The sequence below is a fragment of the Haliotis cracherodii genome, unplaced genomic scaffold, assembly GCF_022045235.1.
Source record: "Haliotis cracherodii isolate W230 unplaced genomic scaffold, xgHalCrac1.p SCAF_1, whole genome shotgun sequence".
NCBI classification, from domain to species: Eukaryota; Metazoa; Mollusca; class Gastropoda; order Lepetellida; family Haliotidae; genus Haliotis; species Haliotis cracherodii.
The window spans coordinates 75597220-75624058 of record NW_027266264.1 but is presented as its reverse complement, the minus strand read 5'-3'; the positions used below and the strand labels follow the sequence as shown (position 1 = coordinate 75624058).

At 38.6% G+C, this 26839-nt stretch overlaps 2 protein-coding genes across 8 annotated transcripts in view; one reads left to right on the top strand and one right to left on the bottom strand.

The window, feature by feature from the left end:
* The first annotated feature begins 1198 nt into the window (after window positions 1-1198).
* LOC139474625 (TPR and ankyrin repeat-containing protein 1-like) lies at window positions 1199-21742 on the top strand. Of its 4 annotated transcripts, none has more exons than XM_071257821.1 (18): window positions 1199-1339; window positions 3679-3780; window positions 4140-4256; window positions 5161-5308; window positions 5996-6316; window positions 7667-7933; window positions 8317-8532; window positions 9011-9421; window positions 10682-11050; window positions 11459-11656; window positions 13249-13656; window positions 13851-15167; window positions 15339-16504; window positions 16743-16931; window positions 17061-17133; window positions 17836-18075; window positions 18233-18570; window positions 19121-21742. In XM_071257821.1, the coding sequence occupies exons 3-18, from the start codon at window positions 4245-4247 to the stop codon at window positions 19217-19219; spliced, it is 5772 nt and encodes a 1923-aa protein (XP_071113922.1). In that variant the 5' UTR covers window positions 1199-1339; window positions 3679-3780; window positions 4140-4244; the 3' UTR covers window positions 19220-21742. The 4 variants fall into 4 exon arrangements, with proteins under 4 accessions (XP_071113922.1, XP_071113851.1, XP_071114000.1 ...); XM_071257750.1 differs by having other exon boundaries at window positions 4140-4429; XM_071257899.1 differs by lacking the exon at window positions 4140-4256.
* The window catches only part of LOC139474364 (TPR and ankyrin repeat-containing protein 1-like), a 58848-nt gene continuing 53476 nt past the window's right edge, over window positions 21468-26839 (bottom strand). For all 4 annotated transcript variants that reach the window (XM_071257628.1, XM_071257388.1, XM_071257550.1 and 1 more), the window contains exon 26: window positions 21468-26761. In XM_071257628.1, the coding sequence (XP_071113729.1) occupies window positions 26363-26761 (399 nt within the window). In that variant the 3' untranslated portion in view covers window positions 21468-26362. The remainder of the gene's footprint in view (window positions 26762-26839) is intronic.

The following is a 26839-nucleotide window of genomic DNA, read 5'->3' as shown; positions in this document are numbered from 1 at the left end:
GTCTAAAACCACATCGCCTACATATATTTGCAGTCATCTCTAAAAAAAGAACTCGTGTGCTATTTCGAGAATCTGAAACGAAAGTACTACACTTCCTTGAATATCAAAGGGAGCTAACTGCCATTGAACGCGTAATGTATAATTTGTTTTGAGCGATATATGCGGCGATGTTACTTAAATGCTTTTCAAAGCATAGATCGGCCGTGAGTGACTAGCAACTAACAGCTGTCACCACAAACATCAGTTATAGTGATCGAGTGGAAACAGCCTGGAGTTAAAGTCTAAATTCGCAGCTAACGTTTGAAAGAGACGACGCCCGAGTTTATTTCTATTCTGGTAAGATTCTTGTTACTTCTTCTCTAACGAATGTTAAGACAGGAAGTCGCGACTTTAAGAGATACACATTGGGGACGATCGAGGATGACTTCTGTCACAGACTGGTTATCTCAAACGATTATGACAAAAACTAAATTGTGACTACATGCTTTTTGCAGAGACTTCCTATGAATATGGAAAGGGTTTTGTCACTTTTTTATCTTAACACATCAGCATGGGATATCAGGAAACTTTATAAGCAGTGGCTTTCACCTGGAGGTGAGTCTTGCAGCCCAGCAGCTGTGTATACATGTATGTCACGTGATGCACATTATCGATTTTCTTCCTGCGAATTATTGTTCGTGCTTGTTGGCAGGTGTCGAATGAAACGCTGATCGTCAGAAAAAAAGAACTTGGTTTGTGTTCAATATGTATTGTAGTATGTGTAGACGTGGCGTAATGTTTTTGAAGGTCGTGATTAATATTAGTGCAGTTACAAGCAAACATTAACACTGAACACTTCCATACACTTTGACAGATAAACAAGTTCCGTGGACGCTCTCTATTTACATTTCAGTGCAGTTCAATTATACTTATAACATGTTTGACATTTTTGTGCTGATTACATCTATTCGGTACTGACCTCTGTTTGGTCTGTCCGTTCCATATACACGTACACAAAGCATGAGTCTAAAACCACATCGCCTACATATATTTGCAGTCATCTCTAAAAAAAGAACTCGTGTGCTATTTCGAGAATCTGAAACGAAAGTACTACACTTCCTTGAATATCAAAGGGAGCTAACTGCCATTGAACGCGTAATGTATAATTTGTTTTGAGCGATATATGCGGCGATGTTACTTAAATGCTTTTCAAAGCATAGATCGGCCGTGAGTGACTAGCAACTAACAGCTGTCACCACAAACATCAGTTATAGTGATCGAGTGGAAACAGCCTGGAGTTAAAGTCTAAATTCGCAGCTAACGTTTGAAAGAGACGACGCCCGAGTTTATTTCTATTCTGGTAAGATTCTTGTTACTTCTTCTCTAACGAATGTTAAGACAGGAAGTCGCGACTTTAAGAGATACACATTGGGGACGATCGAGGATGACTTCTGTCACAGACTGGTTATCTCAAACGATTATGACAAAAACTAAATTGTGACTACATGCTTTTTGCAGAGACTTCCTATGAATATGGAAAGGGTTTTGTCACTTTTTTATCTTAACACATCAGCATGGGATATCAGGAAACTTTATAAGCAGTGGCTTTCACCTGGAGGTGAGTCGCAACGTAATCATGAAACTATTCAACATGCACTACATTCAACAAGCATTTTTGAACAACGCCCTATATGCGTATGTAATCATGGTCGATTATATCAAAGTCCATCTGATCTCCTTCAAGGATAACAAGTTTTGCAACTCAGCTTGTCCTTTCTCAAACATAGTTCAAAGACTAAATCGCTGTTTCACATAAATGTGTCTTTAAGATTAAAATTAACCTACATTGCACTTGTTTCGCTGACAGCGTTATCTATTGATCCATTGCGAGGCTATGCGTCATTGTTATCGATATATGCACAAAGCCCTATTGACTGTCCACGAGATCCAAATGAATAAATTGAAAAGGGAGTCTAACTCAAGTCGGGAATGATTTGGTAAGTCTTAACTGCCTCAGCTGTATTGGGTTTGTGTGCATATTTATTAACGCTAACAGTTACCCTTAAACCACGTGTTATCTACAGGAAATCTACACTTTATTGCTAGTGCAATCACTTCAACCCTAACCACCCCATCGTTAACAAAAGTAAAAAATGTGATAACAAATGTGGAATATAGTACTTAGTGTGGCATAAAGGAGTAGATTAATAATGAAATCAGTTCAATTGATTTTAAAATAAACAGCGTAATGTAAAACAAAGAAAGGGGTAAAACTTTAAAAGGGGTGTCCTAGTTAAGGTTGGGCTAATAGGGGAGGGTAAGGCAGGTAGGTTGTCTAAATAGTTACTGGCATATATGTCATCTCCTTAAGCACTGAAGTGAGTTTGGGGCGTTAGGACCTTTTTGCAAGAGTTAGATGGCGTATCAATGTTTTAGAAAACTTGACAATTTTTTTCAGGACACTTATCTTATTATTCCCAACAAGTTTCTTATATTTTGACATGTTAGGCCATTCATAATAATAATCACTGATAAAAGAAGAACGTTAATTCGCCAAAGCTTTACATCTGAATAAATAATGGAACTCGTCGCCAATTTGTTGTGAATTACACAATGTACAAAATCTCTCTTCCTGGTAATGTTCAGCCAGCGACCCTTTTCAATTGGTAATGTGTGATTGCATGTTCTAAAATAAAGTAATGGTTTGGATATGTTGTCTGGGAGTAATAAATACTTTTCACCCATCAATTTTACTCATCAAGTCATTACATAATTAACAATAACCCAATTTTTCTTCAAAATTGACTGATATCAACTCCAATCGAACACGCAGTGTTTTAACAAAAGGTGGAGAATTGGGAATGCTTTAGTCATAACAAATGCAACAACAGGTACAAAGTAGTAACTGAAGTGTAACTAATCTGATTATTTTCTGTGAATAGTTTTTGTCCTGATTCATACCAAAGTGTGATGAGATTTAAACAAACAAGCAACACGAAAAACACTTATCATGCATGAAAAGTACGAGATAATCTAATAAACTTAATATTAACAAGTAGACATTATTAAAAATAATAAACTAAAAACAATAATGAAATAAACAAAACCAACAAGAAATAAACACACATGAAATAAAATGAAATAAGAAAATAAAGTTCGTTCAAATTAAGTTAAGTGCTCACAGTATAAAATGTCACATTTCAGTAACGTTCAATCATATATCACACTAATCTAGAAATGACGAAGTGGTTTTTTTGTCATTTTGAAGAAACCCCACAAGAGTCGCGTAACTCACCTTATCATACCTCCATGTCAGAATGATGATATCTGATTGGTCCACGTGATCTTGATAAAATACTGTGTAACCCGCCTTCGAGGGTAATATATTTCTCAGCAGGGGAATAAATATCTTTTACGCTGCCACGAGCAATAAAGGCTGCACCTTAATTTCTGAGACATCCCATGTGCCCCTCGTGATCCTGCCACAACTGCCAAGTCTACACCACGTATGCATGTGAATGATAAAACGTGTTATCTCTTATCAAGGCCGCTTAGCGCAGTCAGGTGATTGGGAGATACTCGTGTCTAGTCGGGTACAGAAAATATATCGTCGGTAAAGTGTTCAGCTTTTTCACGCTTCATCTGCAGCACGAGGACATCGAAGCAGAGAAATACATATAAATTACCATATGTTTACAGATTATTTCAGTGCAGAATATCATAGGAACGATAAAGCGTCTTCTGGATCTTGGATGAACACTCCTTCTATGATGGAGCCTGTTACGTCGACTAGCGGGTCAGGTAAGATGTGTGTTGGCTCAGGTAACATAGATATAACTAGGGTGCAAAGTTCCTTTATGATTTGACTGGCCGGTATGCTAGTATATGTTGATAGTACATACTGTAGTTACTTATAAAATATAGTTCGAGTAAGGTGGGAAAACATATACAATACTCAGCAATTGTACAGTTGTGTCATTTTGGAACATATATTGGGAGAAATAGGACGAAAATGAAAATTAGCCTGCGCAAAAAAGAACTTTTGATTGAACCCATTTAATAAGACCATATTTAGATACTTTTTTCAAGTTGATTGTTTCTATTTTAATAAATGGGATTATTTAATTATTGTATCGAGCATTTATTTTGATGTCATGCAGGGAATGACAATGCCGAAACTCTGAGGGAAAAGGGGAACGCAGAATTCCGGTTAGGGAGATTTATGAAGGCGATTGACTATTACACAAAGGCCATCGATTGCTGCAATGAGAATACAAGTAACGACACACCGTGGTGGTCCTATATTTTCTTTTGGAGGATAAGTAAAACTTTCAGTTTGCTCTCTCGCCTCCATGGGAACAGAGCCGAATGTTACCTGAGAAGCAACATGCCAACACAAGCTCTGACAGATAGCTTGGAGAGCGCCAAACAAGACAGTAGAAACTTCAAAGTGCGTCTTTATATTTGCTGATGTTCAACGCCAATAGTGGCGGTCGGGTAGCCTAGTGGTTAGAGCGTTCGCTCGTCACGCCGAAGACCCGGGTTCGATTCCCGATATGGGTACAATGTGTGAAGCCCATTTGTGGTGTCCCGCGCCGTGATATTGGTCGAATATTGCTAAAAGCGGCGTACAACCATATTCACTCACTCTCTCTAACGCCAATAGAAGAAATATTTTCAACACTTTTGGATGTGTATGATTTTGTTTGCTTGTTGTTTAATGCCACACTCAGCACTATTCCAAGAATATTTGGTAGTCTGCATATAGCCGAGTCTCGACCAGACATTCCAGTGATTGACAGCATGATCATCGATCTAAGCTGCTGGGATACGATGACAAACATCCACCTGGTCAAAGAGCCGGATCACCTGATCCCTTTAGTGACCTCGTGCGACAAGCATGGGTTGCTGAAGACCAATTCTAACACGAATTATCACGGAGGCATGATTTTGAAGTATTGGTGGTATACATGCACATTTGGATTTTACGCCACTTTCAAACGCGCAACATCGAATCTTAGTATATTAACTTCACAGTGTATCGAGACACCATAGACCGAAACTACAGAACGCATAAATTATTAATGTTTGTATGTACTGTGAATCTAGTTAAACATGTAAAACATATTTCTTCATTATGATGAACGCCGTACAGATAAAGTGATTCTTTTTTCATTGTAGGCCCATATTCGAGTCGGAAAATCTCGTAAAGAACTCGGAGAGACAGTCCAAGCTATTGAATCGTTCGTTACAGCCTTCAACGTCCTATCCTCAAACTGCACTCAAGCCACAAAGCAGGAGATACTTTCAGAAATAGTGAAATGTAAATGTAAGTGAACGAGCTTCAATATTAATTCAGTGATGTGTCATTGGTATATTGGAGACTTGAGAGTATCAACGTAGTACATACAATTCCCAAATTAACCTGAAAAGTATGAGAGTAATGTAGGGTTTAACAGGGCTGTTAACAGTATTTCCATCACATGTCATCAGAATTTTGGAGGATAGCCTGCAAATGATGCAGGTGTATCCTTTGAGAGCTGAAAGCGCTGGTAAGTTCCTGACAAACCAATAGTCCTGATCAGGACCAAAGACAACTCTGCACGATAAATGTATGTAAAAAAGATGCATGGCAAATATTGTTGTTGTTGTTTGTTGTTTCACGCCGCACTCAGCAGTATTCCAGCTATATGACGGCGGTCTGTAAATAATCGAGTCTGGACCAGACAATCTAGTGATTAATATCATGGGCATCGATCCACGCAATTGAGATCGATGACATGCATCAACAAAGTCAGCGAGCCTGACCACCCGAACCCATTAGTCGCCTCCAAGACAAGCATAGTGTGGCAAGTGTGGGTTGCTGAAGACCTATTCTACCCCGGACCTTCACGGGTCGAATGACAAATGTATATCAGACAGATGCATATATGCAGCAATCTTCTTATTAATTATTAATAATATATTGATATTATGACATTAATCTCTCTAACATCATACGTGGTGTGTCCTTCAGGTATGCACCACCAGATCGCTGTCCCCCAGCTGTATACTGTTGGGGGTGAGATGTGGGCGGAGATGGTGCTCTTTCATGTTTCTGCCTCGGATTGGAATTCGGCCTACAAGGACTACCTATTGATGCTTAATACACCTATCATGGTGTCTCAGGTGGACCTGGATCTGAAACCACTCTGCAATACTCGATTTTTGTGTGAAAACCACTGGGCAGGGGATTTCATCTTATTCCTATTGAAAATGGGAAGCAAACACCATACTATGACCACAAGAGCTGATGATACATATCTCCATGCAGGCCTCAAAGTAGCGTTTGCCTCACGTGAGAGTTGTTTTTGTTTCATTACATGTAAAAAAACACACTGACATAGTCTATTTGGAAGGGAATCATAGTCTATTTGCATTGATATTCTGGCGTCCCCTGGGATTTTGTTTGAAAATGTCATATGTCGTGGAAAATGCAGGAAAATGTAGTATGTCCTTAGACTTGAAAAACATTTGTTCACTTGACAAGCTGGATGCTCTGTAAAATAAGGGTTTGATAGTTTTTAAACATGATGGCTTCTCCCTTCCGAGAACTGAAATATATTCTGCCTCAAACGAAAACCCAGGCCCTAGGATTTTGAGTGGCCTTCACCTAAATAATAACAAAATTTTGTAGAAACCTGTGATTACAAATGCGATTTCGACAACTTACTAAACTGCTGATCAAAAGGAAGTATACACTGTTAGATTCCGAATAAGTTTAAATACCTTGGCTAAAAGATGTTTTGTTTTTGATGATCACACGAGATGAAAATGTCAAGGTGGCGCTGATGGCGTCCGCTGAGGACCATATTGCAAGAACGCTCGAGTGCAGCCGACAGATCATTGCCAGACTACTTTAGGCATTACACCATACTGGGCACTCTTGGAACAGGCCTCGAATTGGTAGACCACGTGTGACCGTCCCACGGAAGAATCGCCATCTGCACAAACGCTTGCTAATGGTGACGTCATCGGTGATGGTCAAGGGTACTGTTCAGCGACGAGAGCTTTAACTTGTTCCATTCTGATGATCGGATTTGGGTATATATATGGAGAGGTGAATGATTGGCTCTTGGATGAATCAAGAGTTCATCCTTTTTGAAGCAGTGGCGTCATGTTGTGAGGTTGAATTTGTGATAAAAAAAAGAACACACGTCTTATTCATCATCCGTGGTAATTTGAACGCGCAACGTTGCAGTGATGCCCTTCTGCAACTAGCCGTCACGCTAATCCGACCTCTAATCGACAGAACATCTCAAGGATCATCTTGGGTGAATGATAAGACTACCCTCAAATCTGCCGCATAACGGGCAGCAGCTGGCACGTGAGTTACAGGAGGAGTGGGACCGCATACACAATGACGTTTTCAGGAGGCTTATGTCATCGATGAGTCGGAATGTCCAGGCCTGTCCTGATGAGGGGGTCACACAAGATATTGGTGCCATTAACGAGATGCTATGGAACCGTTCAGATTGATTGTTGTTGTTTTTTGTTAATTCATCCCAAGTGCCATATTGTAACAAAACAAATTAACGATTGAACTTCAATATACATTTCAAATTTCTCTAAATATACTTTTTTTTTTATTAATACTATTCATGCATACCATTGGGATTCTGATTATTTGATTTTTTCATCGTTTCAGAGAATATGGGCGTATTTGAGTGGTTGTTTGAAAACAAAGCTCTGCCGCGACATGAGACTCATATGAAGGATGGTGACGGAAATTCCATACTTCACACTGCATGCATGTGTTTTGCCCCACAACTCATGAAGATCAGAGTGCTGACATATCTCACTCAGAACTGTGTCGATCCTCACGCAACAAACCATATGGGACGGAAAGCCATTCAATGCATACAGCCATCAGATGAATTCATCACAGTGTATTTCTTCTTGGCAATACATTATGGTATCAATATTTCTATATAATATAAATTGAATAGTAAATGTTTAACTGAATTTAATACAAATAAATGAGAAAGGAATGAACATTGCACTGCTAATGTATTTGAGTGTATTTACGTGGGAGCCAGTCATTGAATTTGCCACTTAATAAGTGATTCTGGTCGTATGCGGTTACCACATGACAGACCAAGATCCAGATCAGTGTATACTGATATATCTAAGGGACGCAAAATCGAGATTACGTGTACGGGTGAAATGAAATGTTTGAACAACATCTGCTGATCGATGTTGCCTTGGTTGTTACAGATGCATCAACCATACACTTGATAAATATGGTAATGTTATGCTTAGCGTGTTTGCCATTTTTCTACCTACTTCCAATTCTAGCTCACTTCACAATTACAAGCAACAAAGAAGAGATGGGTGCAGACCGCATATGTGAGAGCATGTATGAAGAGGGTTGGGCTTCCATCAGCAGACAAGACACCGCCAAAGGTGTGGATAGATTTGTTGGAATATTGCTCCAATATCATACTACAGCTTGTCATCACACAGTTGTTGAGAAATGTTTGTCGTCCATTGTTAATACTGCAAGTCCATCGGGTGAGTCTGTTTCTATGAACATCAGTAACAATACCATGCTATAAAGTAATTTTTGTGATTTTAAAGTTGTTGGTTGTCAGCTTTATAAACCTTTACAGTGTACAAATGCTCTCAAAGCCTGACATTCAAATATTTGAGATAAAGTATGTACACGTTTTGAGTTAACTGACTATAAAAGTCCAGTCGAGTTAACTGACTATAAAAGTCCAGTCGACATTTGTGGTTAGTTAACTCCCTTGCCTCGGGGAGCTGGCTTTTGGGGTTTGAGGAAAGAATGGAAGGTCAAACAGGCGAAAGAGCAGAGGGAAAGTTGTGAAAACAAATCTGCTAACTGGTATACTCAGAACAACATGATTCAAGAATTTGGAGAATTGGGCACCAGGGTTGTTGAGAAATGTAATTGTTCTATGCGTTGTGCTATTTGACGTTGAAAACTATACAACAAAAATATTATTCACGATTTTGACCTCGATTACAGATCTCGATAACAACTCCATAAAAAAGGTACATATTTCCATCGTGAAGGCACTGATAGAACGTTTTGCTTCAAGGGGAATGTGGAAACATATGAAGACTGTTGTCGATGTCTATGGTGACGAAGGACTGGATTCGGGACTTCCAAATTCGATATCTATTCCAAATCTTCTAGACTGTGATACAATCAGCGATTTCGAAAAGGAAAGTTTTTTTAGGATAGCCAACAGATATGGTGCAAAGTGTCCAACAAAGTACTTTTCACAAGTCATGTTGAAAGCAGCATTGAACAAATCCGTGGGCCTCATGGAATGTCTATTTGACATTAGCGGCAGCCCTTTCTACTTGTCTACAAACTCGGATGAGCCACAACTGCATGCTGTCTTCAATGCTACTTCCACCAAAGCCTTACTGCGTCAGTAAACATGTTTACCAAATATTCTTCAGTGATAATAATTTCAAATTTAGCCTCATCTAATTAACCTAATAAACAGGAATTTGCTTCTTTTTCAATAATTGTCAGTGGCATTTTGAAATACTGATAAAGATGATTGTCTGCGACAAGATGCAGTCACTTCAGTATTCAAAGTACACACATAGGTACACTCTGGGCTGAAAACACAATAGAAATTGAGTTTATTGCACATTCTAAGGACAAGGTAGAGGTTAACATCTCCGACTGTGACGTCATATCTATTGCACCACATTGAACGTTGTGACGTCATACATGTGTGCAGTTTGGAACTTTACCTTGCAAGGTTTGATTCATTTTCATAAAGCATAACCACCTAATGTTTTTTCTTACGAAGTAACTGTTTCACACTTCCAGTCTCTTTCATATACACGAGGAAAGTATAACGATGTATTAAAGCACCTATTAATAAATAACTTATGAGCATACAAACCCACATACATCTGAGTTTTCTTTATTCAAGGAACTTTTGGGTATCTTAACGCGTTCGCTCGCCACGCCGAAGACCCGGGTTCGATTCCCGAAATGTGTGAAGTCCATTTATGGGTTTCCCGCCGTGATATTGCTGGAATAGGCTAAAAGCGGCGATAAAGCATAGTCGCGAGCTCACTCATGCTTTATACAAATCAGTAACCCCACTCAAAACACTGGATTATGCTCGTGCCGTGTTACTCACTATTCTTATGTTCAAAGACCTCCAAAACATTCATGTTTAATTATGTCAAGGTGGAATTGCGATCAGCATACTGTGCTTTCAAATGTTACCTGCAGATGTGATGGGGCTCAACTTAACACATTTGAAGCCTCACGCCGCACATTCTGTTCCAAATTCAATTTAGCCCTGTCAAATCGTCAAGGAACATAGCTCTACATTGTGAACACAACATGCTCATCACCAAAATATATTTGCTCATCCTTGCACGATTCGATGTGAGTGACAATATGTCTTCCTTTCTGAAGTTATGAATAGCTAAAAATAGTCATTAATTCTAAATAACTCAAGTGATATCTCTTGCCAAAACACACTTTCAAATTAGCTTTATGTATTTTAGTTTTTACTGTCTGAGTTAGGACATTGCATTTAGTAATATATACACAAGTCAAATTATTGTCATGATTGAGATTGAGATCCTTACTTCAAATCACAACGATGATTATATCCCAGAGTCTTTAGTATCAGATGCTTTGTATCTAATGTTTCAGGTGGCCTTGCCTTTCTAAAGAAGCTGATTGCTCTGCACAGGTCAAATCCAACCAAATACCATTATCTTCATCCCGGAAGAACAGACGCACGGGGTGATACACTTCTGCACCTGGCCTGCAAGCGCAAGTATAGTAATGCAGCACTGGAATTGGTTCAACTGTTGATTCAAGAAGGGGTCCAAGTCGACACAAAGAACAAGGCGGGGCGCACGCCAGTCGATTGCATTGTCAAGCACAATGATCGGAGGGTTGTTTTGCTGATACAAGCTGGATACACAACACCAAAGACTGGGTCAATTAATAGTCAAAAGGAAAAGGAAGAATCAAAAGAGAAATTATCCGAACACCAGAACAAGTCATCTTTTACAAGTACTTTCTTTGAGTTTAATGGATTTTTGGTGTATACAGCTATTGCATCAAATTTCGAATAATTCGCAAATCTAGTCTGCACATGAATAAGTATTATCCATAATACTGATGTTTTTAGAAAAATGATATCACAAAACGACAATATGTCACATGTAGGTCAAGAAATAGTTTTGTTTGAATATTGGATCCTGTATGTAGATTATGGTGTTGTCATGTGCTGAGGTGAGGTGCAATGGGGTTTAACGTCGCGTCCAAAATCATTGCACTTATATAGCGACGTGCATGAACGTGTGTGTGTTTGTGTGGCTGCTTGTACTAGTCCGGGCTGATGCCGATTTATAGTGCTAGCTCACTGCGATACCATGCCGCAGTGCATTATTGTACTTATTTGCGTTTTCCACATTTCAGCAGAGGAGCTTGCAGAGAAGAGATCAAGTCAGGAATCCACAGAAAAGGATTCAAACCAGCAACAACACAGTTCACCAGGAAAAGACACTTCACAGATTCAGAACTTTCGTATGTTAGTTGAACGACTGTGTGCTAACAATGAGGGATCTCAGCATCAGCGAACAATCAAACAAATTGTTGACACCGCGAATGTAGAAGGTAAGATGCACTTTTCGGTTATGCTCATACACCCTCACTTATATCAACATATTATTTTTGGATTTAGTTCACGTGGACATACATATACAGTAAAATACGTTTATAACGAACACGCTTATAACGAACTGATGGATATTACCAACTTAATTTTTGGTCCCGGCCATTTGCCGTATCGATATTGCATATATGCTTATAACAAACTACGGTTATAACGAACTAAAACTAGAGGTCCATTTGAGTTTGTTATTACCGTAGTTTACTGTAAGGTGAATTGTTAAATTAGTTCATTAAAGACACAGAACAGCTGATTGTTGACATTTGAGAAATAACGTTACTGAATACACTTGGCACGATGGTCACAGATCACACTGTAAGGTAGTTAGTTATCTTTGAAATAAAAAAGGTAGCGTTGAAATAAGTTACATTTTATATATGTATATATTACTGAACCACAACCGCCGTCATATAGCTGGAATATTGTTGAGTGCGGCGTTAAACAACAAACAAACTGAACCGCAATGATAAGGCAAAAACAATTTCAGAAATATATGATAACCCAGTGCTAATTATTGAATAAGCCATCAGCCATCAGACCATGTTTGAGAATAGTCGAAAAACGGGTGTTCTTTAATTCCACTTTCTTATGAAGGTAATAATATTGGACTGAAGTCTTCAAGTGCATGTACTCATACATGTCAGTACATTAGTCTGGATTTCTGGCGTCTTTTACAGTCAATTGTCCTGCATGCTGGATAAATAATACTCTTTTCGAAGGTGTTGTCTCAGACTTGATCAACTCTTCATCTTCATTACGTAGACACATCCCTTCATCAGATTGCCTATTGGCATCATCATCAGTGTATGCTTGTTTGTTGCTTAACGCCGCATTATTCCAGCTATGTGACGGCGGTCTGTAAATAATCGAGTCTGGACCAGACAATTCAGTGATTGACATCATGAGCATCTATCTACGCAATTCGGATCAAAGTCAGCGAGCCTGACCTCCCGATCCCGTTTGTCTCCTCTTACGACAAGCATAGTTGCCTTTTACGGCAAGAATGGGTTGCGGAAGACCTATTCTAACCCGGATCTTCACGGGTCTCATCATCAGTGAATGAGATGGAATAATACCGTTATTTTCAGTTACATAAGGGTATGTTAGATTAACCCTTGTGTTAGTAATTATTAGACGTATATAACTTGGATGATTCCGCCACTCCTCTGGATAGTGATTTGCCGTGCCTGGACGACTGGACCTCCAGTGCCCCCACGTTGTTACCAAACATTTTGACACAGTGTTCATAGTTCAGGAGCTTTTGGTCATTTATTATTTAAACAATACTGTCATGTAATAATATCGTAACTAACGCGTTATCGTACCTGTGGTAAAACAGCAAATGGAAGAAGTGAAAAAGATAAATAACCAGCTGTCTCTATCGTTTGAAGACAAATTTCGGCACATAATGGACACAATTCAGAGAAATTGCCGTATCTTTTAATTGTTTTGTCACTTTTTTATGAAGTTATGATGAGAAAGGAATGAAAAGGTATGATCTGTGCATAACCAATTATTTTTTGTTATCCCTTTCTAGATCTCCCTCGAAGCCTAATGACTATACCGCTAAAATATTTGAAGAACCTCATACAAAATTTGGCATCGAAGGGGAAATGGCATCATGTGCAGAGAACAATAGAGATATTAGGAGTAGAAAACCTCTCTCCAACGTTGTTTCAGTCAATTTCCATAAGGAATTTCATCGCTAGTGATTCTTTCCAAGGACAAGAAGACCAGAAACTGGAACTATACACAATCTTCTGCGATCATGGTGCAAACCTGTCTCCAAAGAAAGGAGCAGAGTCCATGCATTTTGCTGTAAAATACAAAGAGGTACAACTGGCCCTTCGGTTAGTGGAGGATGGGGTCAACACCTCTGCTGTCACAACCGACTTAGGGGGCAATACGCCAATACATACAGCACTAATACTTGCGTTGGAAAAAGGTAATGATGTTTTTGTATGACTTGGCTTTTTAAAATTAGTTTAGTTTTAATTATTAATAAGCTTTAAATCAGACCACCGGATATGTGTTTGAAATGGTTAATAATAAGATCTGTAAAAAGCCCCTAAAATATCATTTAAATTTATTCTTTCGGATTGCAATAGTCCAATTGTCATGTCATGATATACTTAACAGGTAACTTTGGCCTCCTTGAGAAATTGATGCAGCTGTACAAAGACGATTCAAAGAGACATACAGACCTCAATCCTAACAAGGGCAATCAAGATCAGGATACACCACTGCATGTAGCCTGCAAGTATCCATTTAGTGAGAATGCATACAACGCAGTTAAACTGCTCTGTCACTGGAAGGTTTGTTCCAGTGCTATAAACTCAGAGGGGAAGACACCTGTTCAATATGTCAGGGATGACAAGCGGTTTCAGTTATTAAATGGCTACAGACTTACACCGCATAAAGGCATGAAAGCTGAAACAAGGATACAAACTAAAGCCCCCAAAAAGCGGCCGGCGGGTGAGAAAATTTTTGAAGAACACATTGAGAGTTGTAAGGCAAGGATACGTGAAAAATTGTGCAGAATGGAAAAACAGAAATTGTCAGATATAATTAAACTTGATGATAAGAGTGGAGAGGGTGCAAGTGAAAAGAGCAGTTATCAAAGGATTGATAGTGATGTTTTAGATTTTGACAATCTAATTTGGGAGATTGAATGCCTGCCATCATTTTGGAAAGAACTTCGAAAAATGACTTGTGTTGAAAAATCACAAGTAATAAAGGCATTAAATCAGATTGGCAAGGGGGAATGGACAAGAAACGTACACAAACCAGTAACACACAACGGTTTGCAAATTCCATTATATGAAGCTAAAACGTCCAAAGCAGCCAGAATCATCTGGGAAGTTGGCATATCCAGGGATATCTCGAACCAACAAAGCAACACAATGTATCATGAAGTTATTCGAGTTTGGGCAGTAGTGTTAGATCATGGCAAATTGCAGAGAACAATAGCACATGTTGTGGAATGCCATAAAAGAAGTGAAAGTCGTGAAAAGATAGAGAAAATGCTTAAAGGGTGTAAGCATTCACAGTTTGAAGGATGTATGAAACAACGAATGCCCGTGTCATATGTTGCAGCCAGAACCAACCATGAAGATGATCTTGATTTCTGTCCTTTTGTCAGTGAGGATACGAAAATGCCACACATACACAAGTTTCAAACATTTTCCTCCGCAATGGTTGATGTCATTCTACAGAATGTACATGTAAATGTTGACTTCCTGTTCAAAGTTACTGACAAAGAGCGTAGTATAATAGACATGAAAAGTAAAGGACCCGTTTTGCTACTTGGCCGAAGTGGTACTGGCAAGACTACCTGCTGCGTCTATCGGTTGTGGACACATTTCGCCACATACTGGGAAAAAATCAGAGGAATTGGACAACAAAATCTGCCAATGCAAGATGAAGACTTTGAGAGCAACTCTAAAAATATAACTGGTATGTCAATAAATTCTAAGTTTATTTATCTGAAGACTGAAATGGATAGTAGGTGATAGTATGCAAGCAAAATTATAACAATTGTATGATAAAATCCCTATCAACGAACTGATATCGGAGACGATTATTGCTAAATTAGATGATACTTCATTTGTTTAATTCATATTGCAGATCCTGATACCCATATCCATCAGTTGTTTTTGACCAAAAACAATGTCTTGTGTACAGAGGTACACAAACATTTCATGGAATTATGTCGTGGACAGATGGCAACAAGAAGACATGCTCACAAGGCATCAGAAGACCTTCCTCCAAGGCTGCAGGATATTGATGATCTTAGTTATCCCCTGTTTCTCACCTCGAAGCAATATCTGTTGATGCTAGATGCTTCTCTGGGCCCTTCTTACTTTTTCCAAAGGGAACCTGATGGTACACTCAGTGTGTGGATAGACGGATGGGATGATGGAACTACGTTATTTGGATTTTCTCCACTTGACATTGACCCCAAGGACGATGACCCAAATATAGAGAAAGGTGTTCCCAGAAATACTCAAACAAAACCGATGGACCCAAGGAAGGAGGTCACATATGAAGTATTTGCTCGTGAAATATGGCCAGATATTGTCACAAAAGTGGCAATGAAATATCACCCATCTCTTGTATGGGCAGAGATCATGTCCTTCATCAAAGGTTCGTTTCAAGCATTATCAAATGAATCAGGGCATCTCACAAGAGATGAATACATTGATGTTGGCAGGAAAAAAGCACCATTCTTTGTGGGTAAGAGAGAAATTATCTATGAACTCTTTGAGAAGTACAGCCGCTTCATTAAACAGAGGGGCCTGTTTGACATTGTCGATGTCATTCAGAATATTTACAAACGTCTCCTAGACCAATGGCCAAGCCGTCCGTTTATCGTGCATCAGATATACGTAGATGAAACACAGGATTTTACAGAGGCTGAACTGTTTTTGCTTCTCAGCATTATGCACAATCCAAACGGTATGTTTTTGACAGGTGACACGGCCCAAGGCATCACAAAAGGGGTTTCGTTTCGTTTTTGTGATCTGAAATCTTTGTTTCATCACGCTAAAGTATCTGGTCTTTTTGAGACACAGTACACAATCACTGTGCCTTGTGTTCAGAAACTGACTCACAATTATAGGTCACACAATGGAGTGCTATCACTTACATCTGCAATCCTGGATGTCATGGAGGAGTTCTTTCCTGAATCGTTTGACAAAGTACATATGGAAAGAGACGTGGGTTTGTTTCAAGGGCCAGCTCCAGTTCTCATACAATCGTGCAGAAGAGAAGATTTGCATACACTTCTTCAGGTGATGAGATGATATTGAGAGGTTTTATCAAGTATTAGAGATAACAATGGTTCATATATTACTACTGTGATTATGTCCCTTGCTTTACATTTTAGATCAGTGTGAATACTCTAAGATAAATTTAGAATGTTAAAACAATACTACAAATGTAATTCAAGCGATATTAGTTTCTGTATGTCTATGAATGTCTATATTTGAATGGTATTTTTAGTGCAGTTGTCAATAAATCATTTCACAGGGAAGAAATAGAAGTTCATCATCGCCAATAGACTTTGGAGCTCACCAGGCCATCTTAGTAGTGAACGAAGAAGCTAAAGCGTGTGTGCCTGAAGAAATGTCCAGACGTTGCAATGTCCTCACTATCATTGAATCCAAAGGACTGGAATTCAATGACATTCTTCTTTTCAATTTTTTCAAAGACTCACAGGTAGAATAAACAAATCATTTGTATTTTAGAACGATTCTGTTCATAATTTATAGATCAATAAACATACCTGCATCAAACTTTGAGCTCTGCATACTAGTGCAGATTAAGTCATGTATTTATATCTTCCAGGCATCGAAAGAATGGAGAGTGGTAGCTTCGTGCTTGGAAAGACATGACAAAACGTTTACAGAAGATCATGAAGGTTCGATCTTTTCAACAAGTTTTCCCAAAACTCATCTCTCACATAGGCAAGGATTATGGTCCTTGCAAAAGTCCTGACATTGCATTGAATATGGATCGGTTTCAGTCATATCCAGCAAGAATGATTTCATGATTATTTATATGCTGATTCAGCTGTATTATACTGCCAACAAATTCATTTTTTGTATAATAATGTCAGTAAATGACGTTTACCTTTAGTGGGAATACGTAAACGAATACAAACAGAGATCGTGTAATTATCGTTTCAATCGGCGAGTTGAGAGACATTCAGGAGATAAACATGATGTTTTCAGTGTAGAATTAGGGTAGGATAGATACAAGCACACTAAATTGTATTTGGTACAGAACACACAGTATGTTTATCTCCAATCTAACATGACAAATTGGCTGATTCATGGGTTTCCATTGTGATTTGATTCCTCTGACCAATCACAATCGAGTGATTTCTAAGTTTATGGTGGAATTGTGAATTTATGCATTAAGTATTCAAATATGAGACATAAATGTCACCTTGGAATTCAGATTTATATGTTCAAAATGTAAAGAAACATTTTCCATGGCTCAGGAGAGAAAGCGGTTGCTAGATTCATATAAGATAATATCATGCCAACCCTCCATTTATCTTTACCCAACATGATATTACTTTAACATGGTTATATTGACAATCCTCTTTGATTCTTAGGATTCCAAAGCAGTGGTGTCCATCCACTGGCCTTTGAACCCAACAAACACAAGATTCTCAATTTTGAACTAAAATACCTGTATACAGCTCTGACTCGGGCACGTGTCAATGTGTGGATCTTTGATGAGGATGAAGAGAAGCGGGCACCAATGTTTCAATTCTTCAAGGCTAAAAACCTGGTTCGATGCAAATCTGGCCAATATCAAGTTCCTGATGACTGTACAGACGTTTCGAAAGACAGTGAGATGAATTTGTATATAAAGTTTGAAAATAATGTATACATTGTGTAACTTTAGATTCTATTCAAAAATAATTCTGTCCAGGTTTCTACATTTATGTTCCAGATGTAGTGTCGTCACAATGGCCTGTATATGTCACAATTTAATTTCATCTCCAGGTGAGGCGGATGTGGGATTTGCTGAAGAATCCACACCAGAGGACTGGGTTAGCCAGGGTGATACTTTCATGGTGCGCCGTTTGTATGACGACGCTGCAAAATGTTACAGAGTAGCTGGTGACATACAAAAAGAAAAATCGTCCATGGCACACAGTAGAGCCGTGAAAGCTGTTGGTCTCAAGAATAACCCAAGGGCCATGAAAAATGAATACATCACAGCAGCGGAAGAGTTCATTGACTGTGATCTTGGGCCCGATATTGACAAAAAGGCTGCACTTTGTCTTCAGTATGCGAAAGAGTATGAGCTCGCTGGGATGGCATACGAGAAATGTGAAGAGGTACGGTGTCCACATTGCAGTTCTGTGAATCTAAAGTTTATAATTATTCAATCACTACAGCAGTAATGTAGTTTATAAACGAAATGTGAAATTATTTCAGTGTGCAAAATATTAGTGAATGGTTTAGACATCGTGAATCTTGTCAACTTTTTATACAATTGTCACATCGAGTATTTTAGAACAGGGCCCAGGTGGTCCATTTGTCTAGGACATGGTAACGGTAACAGGGGTGGGGGCGGGGGGTGTTCTTCAGGCATGCCAGAATCCTATGATCGTGGGTTCGAACCCCATATCCGCACTGATTATCAATCCTGGTTTGTCAACACCATACCTGTGCCCCTGGGTTTCATCGAAATGTTAAATGTCTAAGATCTGTGTCACTTATATCTATCCTCCCACACATGAAGCTGAAATGTTATCATAACTAAATATTGTTCAAAACGGAATTAAACTCAACTCACTGTTGCAGACACACTGACTGTTTCTTTAGCTGATGAGTACATTTTACCCAACAAAGCCTGACCTTAAAACAGTTCTATCCATCTTTCAGTTCAAGCATGCGAGTACTATGTACCATCGAGCAGAAGAGTTTGACGCGGAACATCGCTGCCTGGAGAAGGCTGGGCTCGCAGCTCGGAATGAGACCTAAAAGACAGCAAAACCGTACAACTGCCTTGTGATGTTTCCAGGTGCTTCTGCGGAGCGTTTAGGCTTGGGTGCTACTGGAAGCGCTGGTCATGGTGACCTGTTTCGAGAAGCTCTGGGATTACCAATGTTTAATTAATGTTTCATGAATGTTTCTTTTGGATATTTGTGGCTTCCATTGTATTTGTGTGGGATCCCTTGTGTGACAGTGTACAGATGCAGAGCTTTAGACGCGGTATATAGCGTTGAGTTCCTAATTAAAGGAATTGCATAGATGTCCCTGATGAATATTAATGCAACTGAATGTATGCTTCACAAGTACAAGAGAGTTGATGCTGAATGCCGTGTTAACATTGTTCACATGTATCCACTAAATGTTGTGAGTGAGTGAGTGAGTTGGGTTTAACGCTGTTTGTAACAGTATTCCAGTTATATCACGGTGTGTCAGCTTGATGTGGGAGGAAAGTCCGAAAAGATGCAGGTCTCGGACTTTTACCACTTCGGTGAAACCAACGAGCACGGGTACGGTGCTGACATACCTAGAAACACAATTTGGGCTAACCGGGATTTGAACCCACAATCATAGGTTTCTGGCGTGCCCAAGGGACGCAGCTCTGCACAGCGAATCGCGGCGCCTTAGACGACTAGGCCACCCACTAAATGTAGGACTTGAGACAATAATGAAGATGGTAATAGGAGTTAACGACTTTTGTGAAACAAGAGCTGGTTTGATGACCACCGATCATTATCATGGCAAAGCCGGGATTCGAAATCAACACTAGCAGATCCTGTCTGCTCAAAATAGCAACTATTCACAGTGAATTCCGACGCCATCCCAGGTCATTTCACAAGACAGGCAGCACAGTCTTGATATAATCTATTCATGAATAATTAAATTTGACGTCTTTATTGGGTGTTTGGGGGGTAAATGTCTATGTGTGAAATATGAATATTTTTCTATGCAGAACTGAAGTATTCTTTTGTAAATGGAATTTGTTTGGTTGCAAAATGTATCATATACCATTTGTTTATCGATTTAATGATGCATCAGTCAGCCTATTCCAGCTTTAGCTATAACCAAATTGGCCAGGCTAATGTGTTGTTCAAAGCATGAGCAAAAATCCATGTAGTAGCTGTAGGATGGCACAAAATCAGCAATTGTGATTTGAGGTTATCTCCTATTTGTCCACCACAAAGTAGTCAGACAGTGGAGTAGGGAATGAATTTTCAATACTCTTTGCTAGAATCTGATGTTTAAAAAGAAGAGTGTTTATCACTCCACATATCGTTAGTTATTTATTTATTTGGATTGAGATTCATGCGAGTTTCTTTGAATAAAAAGCAAAACAATTACTTCCTCCCTTTGGAATTTATAATATTTGAAGAAGAAACTTACATGAAATTACTTGTCTAAATAACATCAATAAATCAAATAATTTAATGAAAGGCTAACCAAGCTTCTGGATCTCCTTCTAAGCCCTGATATTGCTGGATCCCTGAATACATGGAGCACTAATTTGTAAAGCCATGGCAAATAATCTTTTCATAATAATGTAAAACTTAATTGAAATAATTATAAAGATGCCATGAGGGTTCCATGTTAACTTCACCCTGCACTATACAAACTATATAGCCTATAATAATAAAATTAGACCATTTAGTCAAAAGACAGTGATTGATATTATGAGCAACAGTCAATGCCATTGTCTAATGACACTTAATCAACAAAGTCACTGACAAATTGATTCAGTATTTGCGCATCGTAAGTCCCCATGATCCCCAGCGAAGTGGCCTATAGCCCGTGTCTTAAAACTGTATATTATATGATATTGTTAAGCCCAAATATATTTGATAAATTGTATTTAGATATAACTCTGTATTCATGAATAAAGTGTGTATATATCAACTTGGTCTAGTTGCTATATATGGCCGAAATATTGCCAATGCGACGTTAAATCTTAAATCAATCACTCAAGTATTTGCTTCCTTTTCTCAAGCAGAATGAGAGGGATCTGGATACTGTAGAGCACATTCAGCAGTAGTTGGTGTATCTTTCTACATGGTGATATAATAATGCAGTGGTGGGGACGTGCAAAACAAGATCTGATTCAAAACATACTACTTGGATATGACATTTGATTTTTAATTTTCTCCCTCTATTTGTCTCAACACCTTTGAATATTAAGATTAGAATGGTTGCAACATCCAACTGAATAAATCATTGATCATTGTTTTTTATGTTCATGAGTCAAACAAAGTCTTGCAATATTTATTCAACAATTCAAAACATTTACACATATTGAATAAATCCAAGAAAAGCATTATGTCTACTATGGACATATCTGTTGTTTGTGATACTGTTATGTTCAGTAGATCTGAAGAGTTTTTAAGTTCAGTGCCAACTGACTGATAGATGGACAGATGAAACAAGATCAGCTCCAAAACATACTACTTGGATATGACATTTGATTTTTAATTTTCTCCTTCTTTTTGTCTCAACAACTTTGAATATTAAGATTAGAATGGTTGCGAGATCCAACTGAATAAATCATTGATCATTGTTTTTTATGTTCATGAGTCAAACAAAGTCTTGCAATATTTATTCAACAATTCAAAACATTTACACATATTGAATAAATCCAAGAAAAGCATTATGTCTACCATGGACATATCTGTTTGTGATACTGTTATGTTCAGTAGATTTGAAGAGTTTTTAAGTTCAGTGCCAACTGACTGATAGATGGACAGATGATGTATGACATAAGCTCACTCTGATGATTTCAAGGTAGGCGGACTAACATTTTCAGTCAAAACACTTCAGTCAAAATTAAACAGAAGTGAGTGAGTGAGTTGGGTTTAACGCTGCTTTTAACAGTATTCCAGTTTTATCGTGCTGTGTCAGTTGAATGTGGGAGGAAGGCCTGAAGTGATGAGACGTTTACTAGTCCAGTGAAACCCAGTAGCACGGGTATGGTGCTGACAAACCTAGAAACATTATCGGCGCGAACCAAGATTCGAAACAACAATCATAGGTTTCTGGCATGCCCAAGGGCTGCAATTCTAAACAGCAAATCACAGTGCCTCGGATAACTCGGCCACCCGTGCAACCAATTAAACAGAAAGTTATGTTGAATATGACACGAGAACTGCAAGTCTCATTTATTAAGTTCGACCTGAATCAGATTCAAACCCTTGAGTGGGAAACTTCAGCAAAATCTATTTCAGAAATGTTCAATCAAAAGCAATATCCCACCCAATAGAATATATATATATACACACATATACATATGCACCATTACAAACATAAGGTGAAAAAAGAACACAACTTTGTTGGAAACCTAAATCAGAGGTAGGGTGGGTTGATCAGTAATGTCCCCTTGTATGATGAACACCTGGGCCCACTTGCCCAAAGCCATCTTAGCGCTACAACTATCAAGTACTTGTAGTCATGGATTTGAACTAATTTCTTCTTTCAGTGCAACATTGTGGTCGTACCTTATCAAGTGCCCGAGCCTTCATGGACTCTACAGCTCTTCAGTGCAACTCAAAGATACAACCTGTGTCTGTCATGGGCTGCAGTTCTCAATCAGCGGTGATAATTTATTTCCTATCAAACTGTAGCAGTGAGTGAGTGAGTTGGAAAAACACCGATTTGGACAGTATTCCAAATATATCACGGCATGTCAGCTTCATGAATGAAGGATGCCTGAAATGATGCAGGTCTCACATGTTCACCACTTTGGTGAAACCCACATGGATATGGTACTCACAAACTTGGAAACATAATGGGACGTTTCTATCTGCTGGCAATATTCCTTAATTACAAGTTGATTGGTTCAAAACCATATAAAAACACTTGAACTTAGACATGCCTCATACTGAGCCCACTGACAGGTATAGAACTTTGAAACTATTTTAGTAAGCTTTGCTCAGACATGATGGAATTGCATTGACACACTCATGAAAATATCTGTTTCATGAAAAAAAAACACATTGATCTTGCTCCAAAATTCTGACTTTTAATTTCAAGATTCATCTTTACCCGAGGGTCTCAGGCACGTGCCCATTCTAAGCACTCGCCCTACAACTATTGCTGGTGAGGAACATTGTGTGTATCATTGCCATACAATATAATATTCTGTTGTAATCGGTATACTGTGTTCTTGTGAAAATCAGCTGACAGGTATTACTATTACATATTTATAGCAAAGCCACTAGACAATCGCAGCACTGACACTGATCACTGATTTGGACTGATGCATCAGTGAAGTGTACCAAACTTTATACAAAGTATTCAAACTCACTGTGGGAAGGGTTCAACAAATACTCTAGTTCACTAGACAAACAGGGCGACAGTAATTTTATAACAGAGGAAGGCTGACAGTAAGGTAAATACCATATGTCAGTATTCCAACGTGTTGATCTTTTGCAGAATGATAAGAACAGAAAATGTCAGCATATTGAAACAATAAGGTGTGAGAAGTTGTTCAAAACTGCGGTTGTCTAGAAAATCAATGTGATCAAGGAATCTTTTGCCATAAAAGTCCTGTTTCATCCCTGAATAATAGCATTTGTTGAACTCTGGGGGTGAGTGTACAGTTTCATGTGACAATAAAGCCAAAGACTTCAAGCAAAACATTTCTTTTGATTTGTTGACATCATGGAAAACAGATTTTTCGTGAAACAAAAATCTGAGAAAAAGAAGGAAAGGCAATTGCTTACAATCTGTCATAAACATGATTTGGACATTATAAAACACATTTACAGAAATCTACAAAACCTTTCCACATTTGGTTTCCTTTCGGTTTCTGAATTCAAATATGACAGCTGAAAACTTTTAATTAAGATATTTTCCCAGCGACAGGAAATTGGAAATGATGTCTTATTCTTTTACAATATATAAACAGAGCGAAAACTTGTTAGTTTGAACCCCATCAGTTCTGAACACTATTTTCCTGATAATCTAGTGAGGAACATCAACAATAATCTAACGTAACATTACTCTAATCAACAATTCATAAATGAAGAATTTGTTAATCCATACAATCTCACAGGGAATGGCCCTGTCCAGAGTGACAAATTGTGTAGTCCACAGAACACTCTCAAAAAGACATCGCAGAGAAAATGAAATACATTGATCCACATAAGATTACAAGTTGAAGATACAGTAATATATATGATAGTTGACATTTTGTAAATGATGTTGACTAGAAATAGTTGCTTACATAAAAAACAAGTCTAGTCATACTACCAGCAATGGAGGCACATTAATAAATGGTTTTTTTCTGCATAGACTTCGCACACACCACTAGGAGGTGAGATCGTGCTTGTGGGTATGGTCGCCTTCAAGATTATTGCATTGATAAAGTGATATGCATGTACGTGTGTGGCCGCTTGTATTAGCCCTAACGAATACCTGTTTCATGGTGCTAGCCAACTGAGATACCATGCCGTAGCTGGATACGTAACATCGACACAGACACAGTATACTGACTCTGAGCCATCCAGTCCTTTATGCCCCGAGCCAGGCAGTGTAACAAGTATCATCTTCTAATGTCTTTTGGTATGACATGGCCGGTTATTGAACCACCAACCTTCCATTCTCCAGGCAGACGGTGTATTTACCAGAAGACCAACAGGAAACACCATATGCTACAGCACTGCATAGACATTGTGACTGATGTTTAATCAAGCTTGTTTGTGTGAAAGATTGAGGGTGTGTTTTGTTGTTCAGCGCTAAACTCAGCAATATTCCAGCTATATGATGGATGACCAGTAAATAACCAAGTCTACACAAGACAATCCAGTGATTGATACTGTGAACAATAATCAACCAAGTCATCACGCCTTACCACCCAATCCATTTCGTCGCCTGTTACAACCTGCATAGATTTACTGGGCACCTATTCTAACTCAAAATCCCAAAGGGACATGAAAGAGTGAAGGCAGGTTTTATCACAAAATATCTAGTTCTGACAAAAGCACCACAGCATAATACTTTCCCGGTCTTACCGTAAACAGCAATGCAAATTTGAAATGATCTGAGAAGGCACATAAACAATATATACAAAATATACATTAAAGAGAACTATGTCTCACATGTTGGTAAGCAAATCAGTTTTCAAATCCATTCATATCTTGGCTGAATGTTCTACTTATTTCCCAATGACTAGCCGTGTGATTATTAAGTGAGTTAGTGAGTGAGTGTGTTTAACACCAGTTTAACAGTATTCAAATTATATCACGGCATGTCATTTGACGTGGGAAGAAAGCCCGAAGTGATGCAGGTGTCAGACGTTTACCACTTCGGTGAAAACATGAGTGCAGGTATGGTTCTGAAAAACCTTAACACAATCTGGGCAAATCAAGATTCAAACCAAATTTTTTAAGGTCATAGGTTTCTGCTGTAACATACAAGCCCAGAGTCATTCAGGTTTCAGCCTTTTACCACTGTGATTATTAAGGGAAAAGTCAATGAGTGAAACATTGGATGCCTCTCATAGTACTGCTCATGTCACTTATTCCTTGATTTTGTTGAACACATATATACAAGTGTACAAATAATTAGTCAACTTTTGGCTAATTATCCATTACAGGTACTGAATCAGCTGCTATAAACAGTGTTTAAAAGTTTTCCATCAGTAAAAACAACAGCTTATGAAGCACAAATGTTCATTTATCTGTTGTTTCAGACAAAATGATTTCTTGCTTGTACAGAATGTATATTTCAGCCATCACATCTTTCCTTGATAACTTGTGTAATGGCACCTTTGACAAAAAGTTCTTTGATCTATGGCAACATCTTCTGGCAGAACATTCTTCCACATTGTCAGAATTTCTCTCAAGAATGTAACATGCATGTCAGCTTGAGAATGCCTTACTCATCTATATTCTTCTAATCAGTGACTCTGTGTCACTGTGCTATGATTCATGGAAGAAAAGCGTAATTGTTTACTTGAAATGGAAACAGCTCAAAATATGACCATGTGAAAAGTGATAAAGAATATTCCAATTCCAATAAGAAGCCAATGGCATCTTCGGACCAAGAAAAAAAAAAAATATCTATTCACAAAATGCTGACTTCCTGTCACACTGAACATGTAACAATGACACAATTGTTAGCATCTGTGGTCTGCCTTGCAAGGTCTCAGAGAGGCACCTGATGCCTCCTCTGCTGATACTGATCATTCAGTTTCTGCCTCCTTTGCTGCTGCTGACGCTGAAATCTAGGAGGCAAATCTTCCTGGCTGAAGTGACGATGACGTCCGTCTCGCTTCTGACCTTCCCTCTCATTTCTATCTCTGCCTCTACCAGCTCCTCCTTCCCAGTCTCTATGATCTCCTTTGTCCCTGCCTCCCTCCCATCTTTGCCCCCTGGCTCTGTGTCGCCCTCGTCCACCTCCACCTCGTGGCCTGAACTCCTTCCTGGGGGCAGGTTGTTCTACAACATCAACTACATCAGTCTCCTTGTCCCAATCTTCCTTCTGTTCCTCGTCTCCGGGGGGATTCACCATTCTTGTTTCAGTTCTGACTTCTTGTTGCTGTTTCTAAATAATTGGAAAAAAGTTTCTTATTCAAATGAATTTTTTTTAAATTCAAAATCATGGGCTAAACTATACAAACTT

Coding starts and splice junctions, on each gene's coding strand:
- LOC139474625 (XM_071257750.1), top strand. CDS start 3,732: ATGAACACTCCTTCTATGATGGAGCCTGTTACGTCGACTAGCGGGTCA. Junction 3,781..4,139: donor TACGTCGACTAGCGGGTCAG/GTAAGATGTGTG, acceptor GATGTCATGCAG/GGAATGACAATGCCGAAACT. Junction 8,533..9,010: donor TAATACTGCAAGTCCATCGG/GTGAGTCTGTTT, acceptor CCTCGATTACAG/ATCTCGATAACAACTCCATA.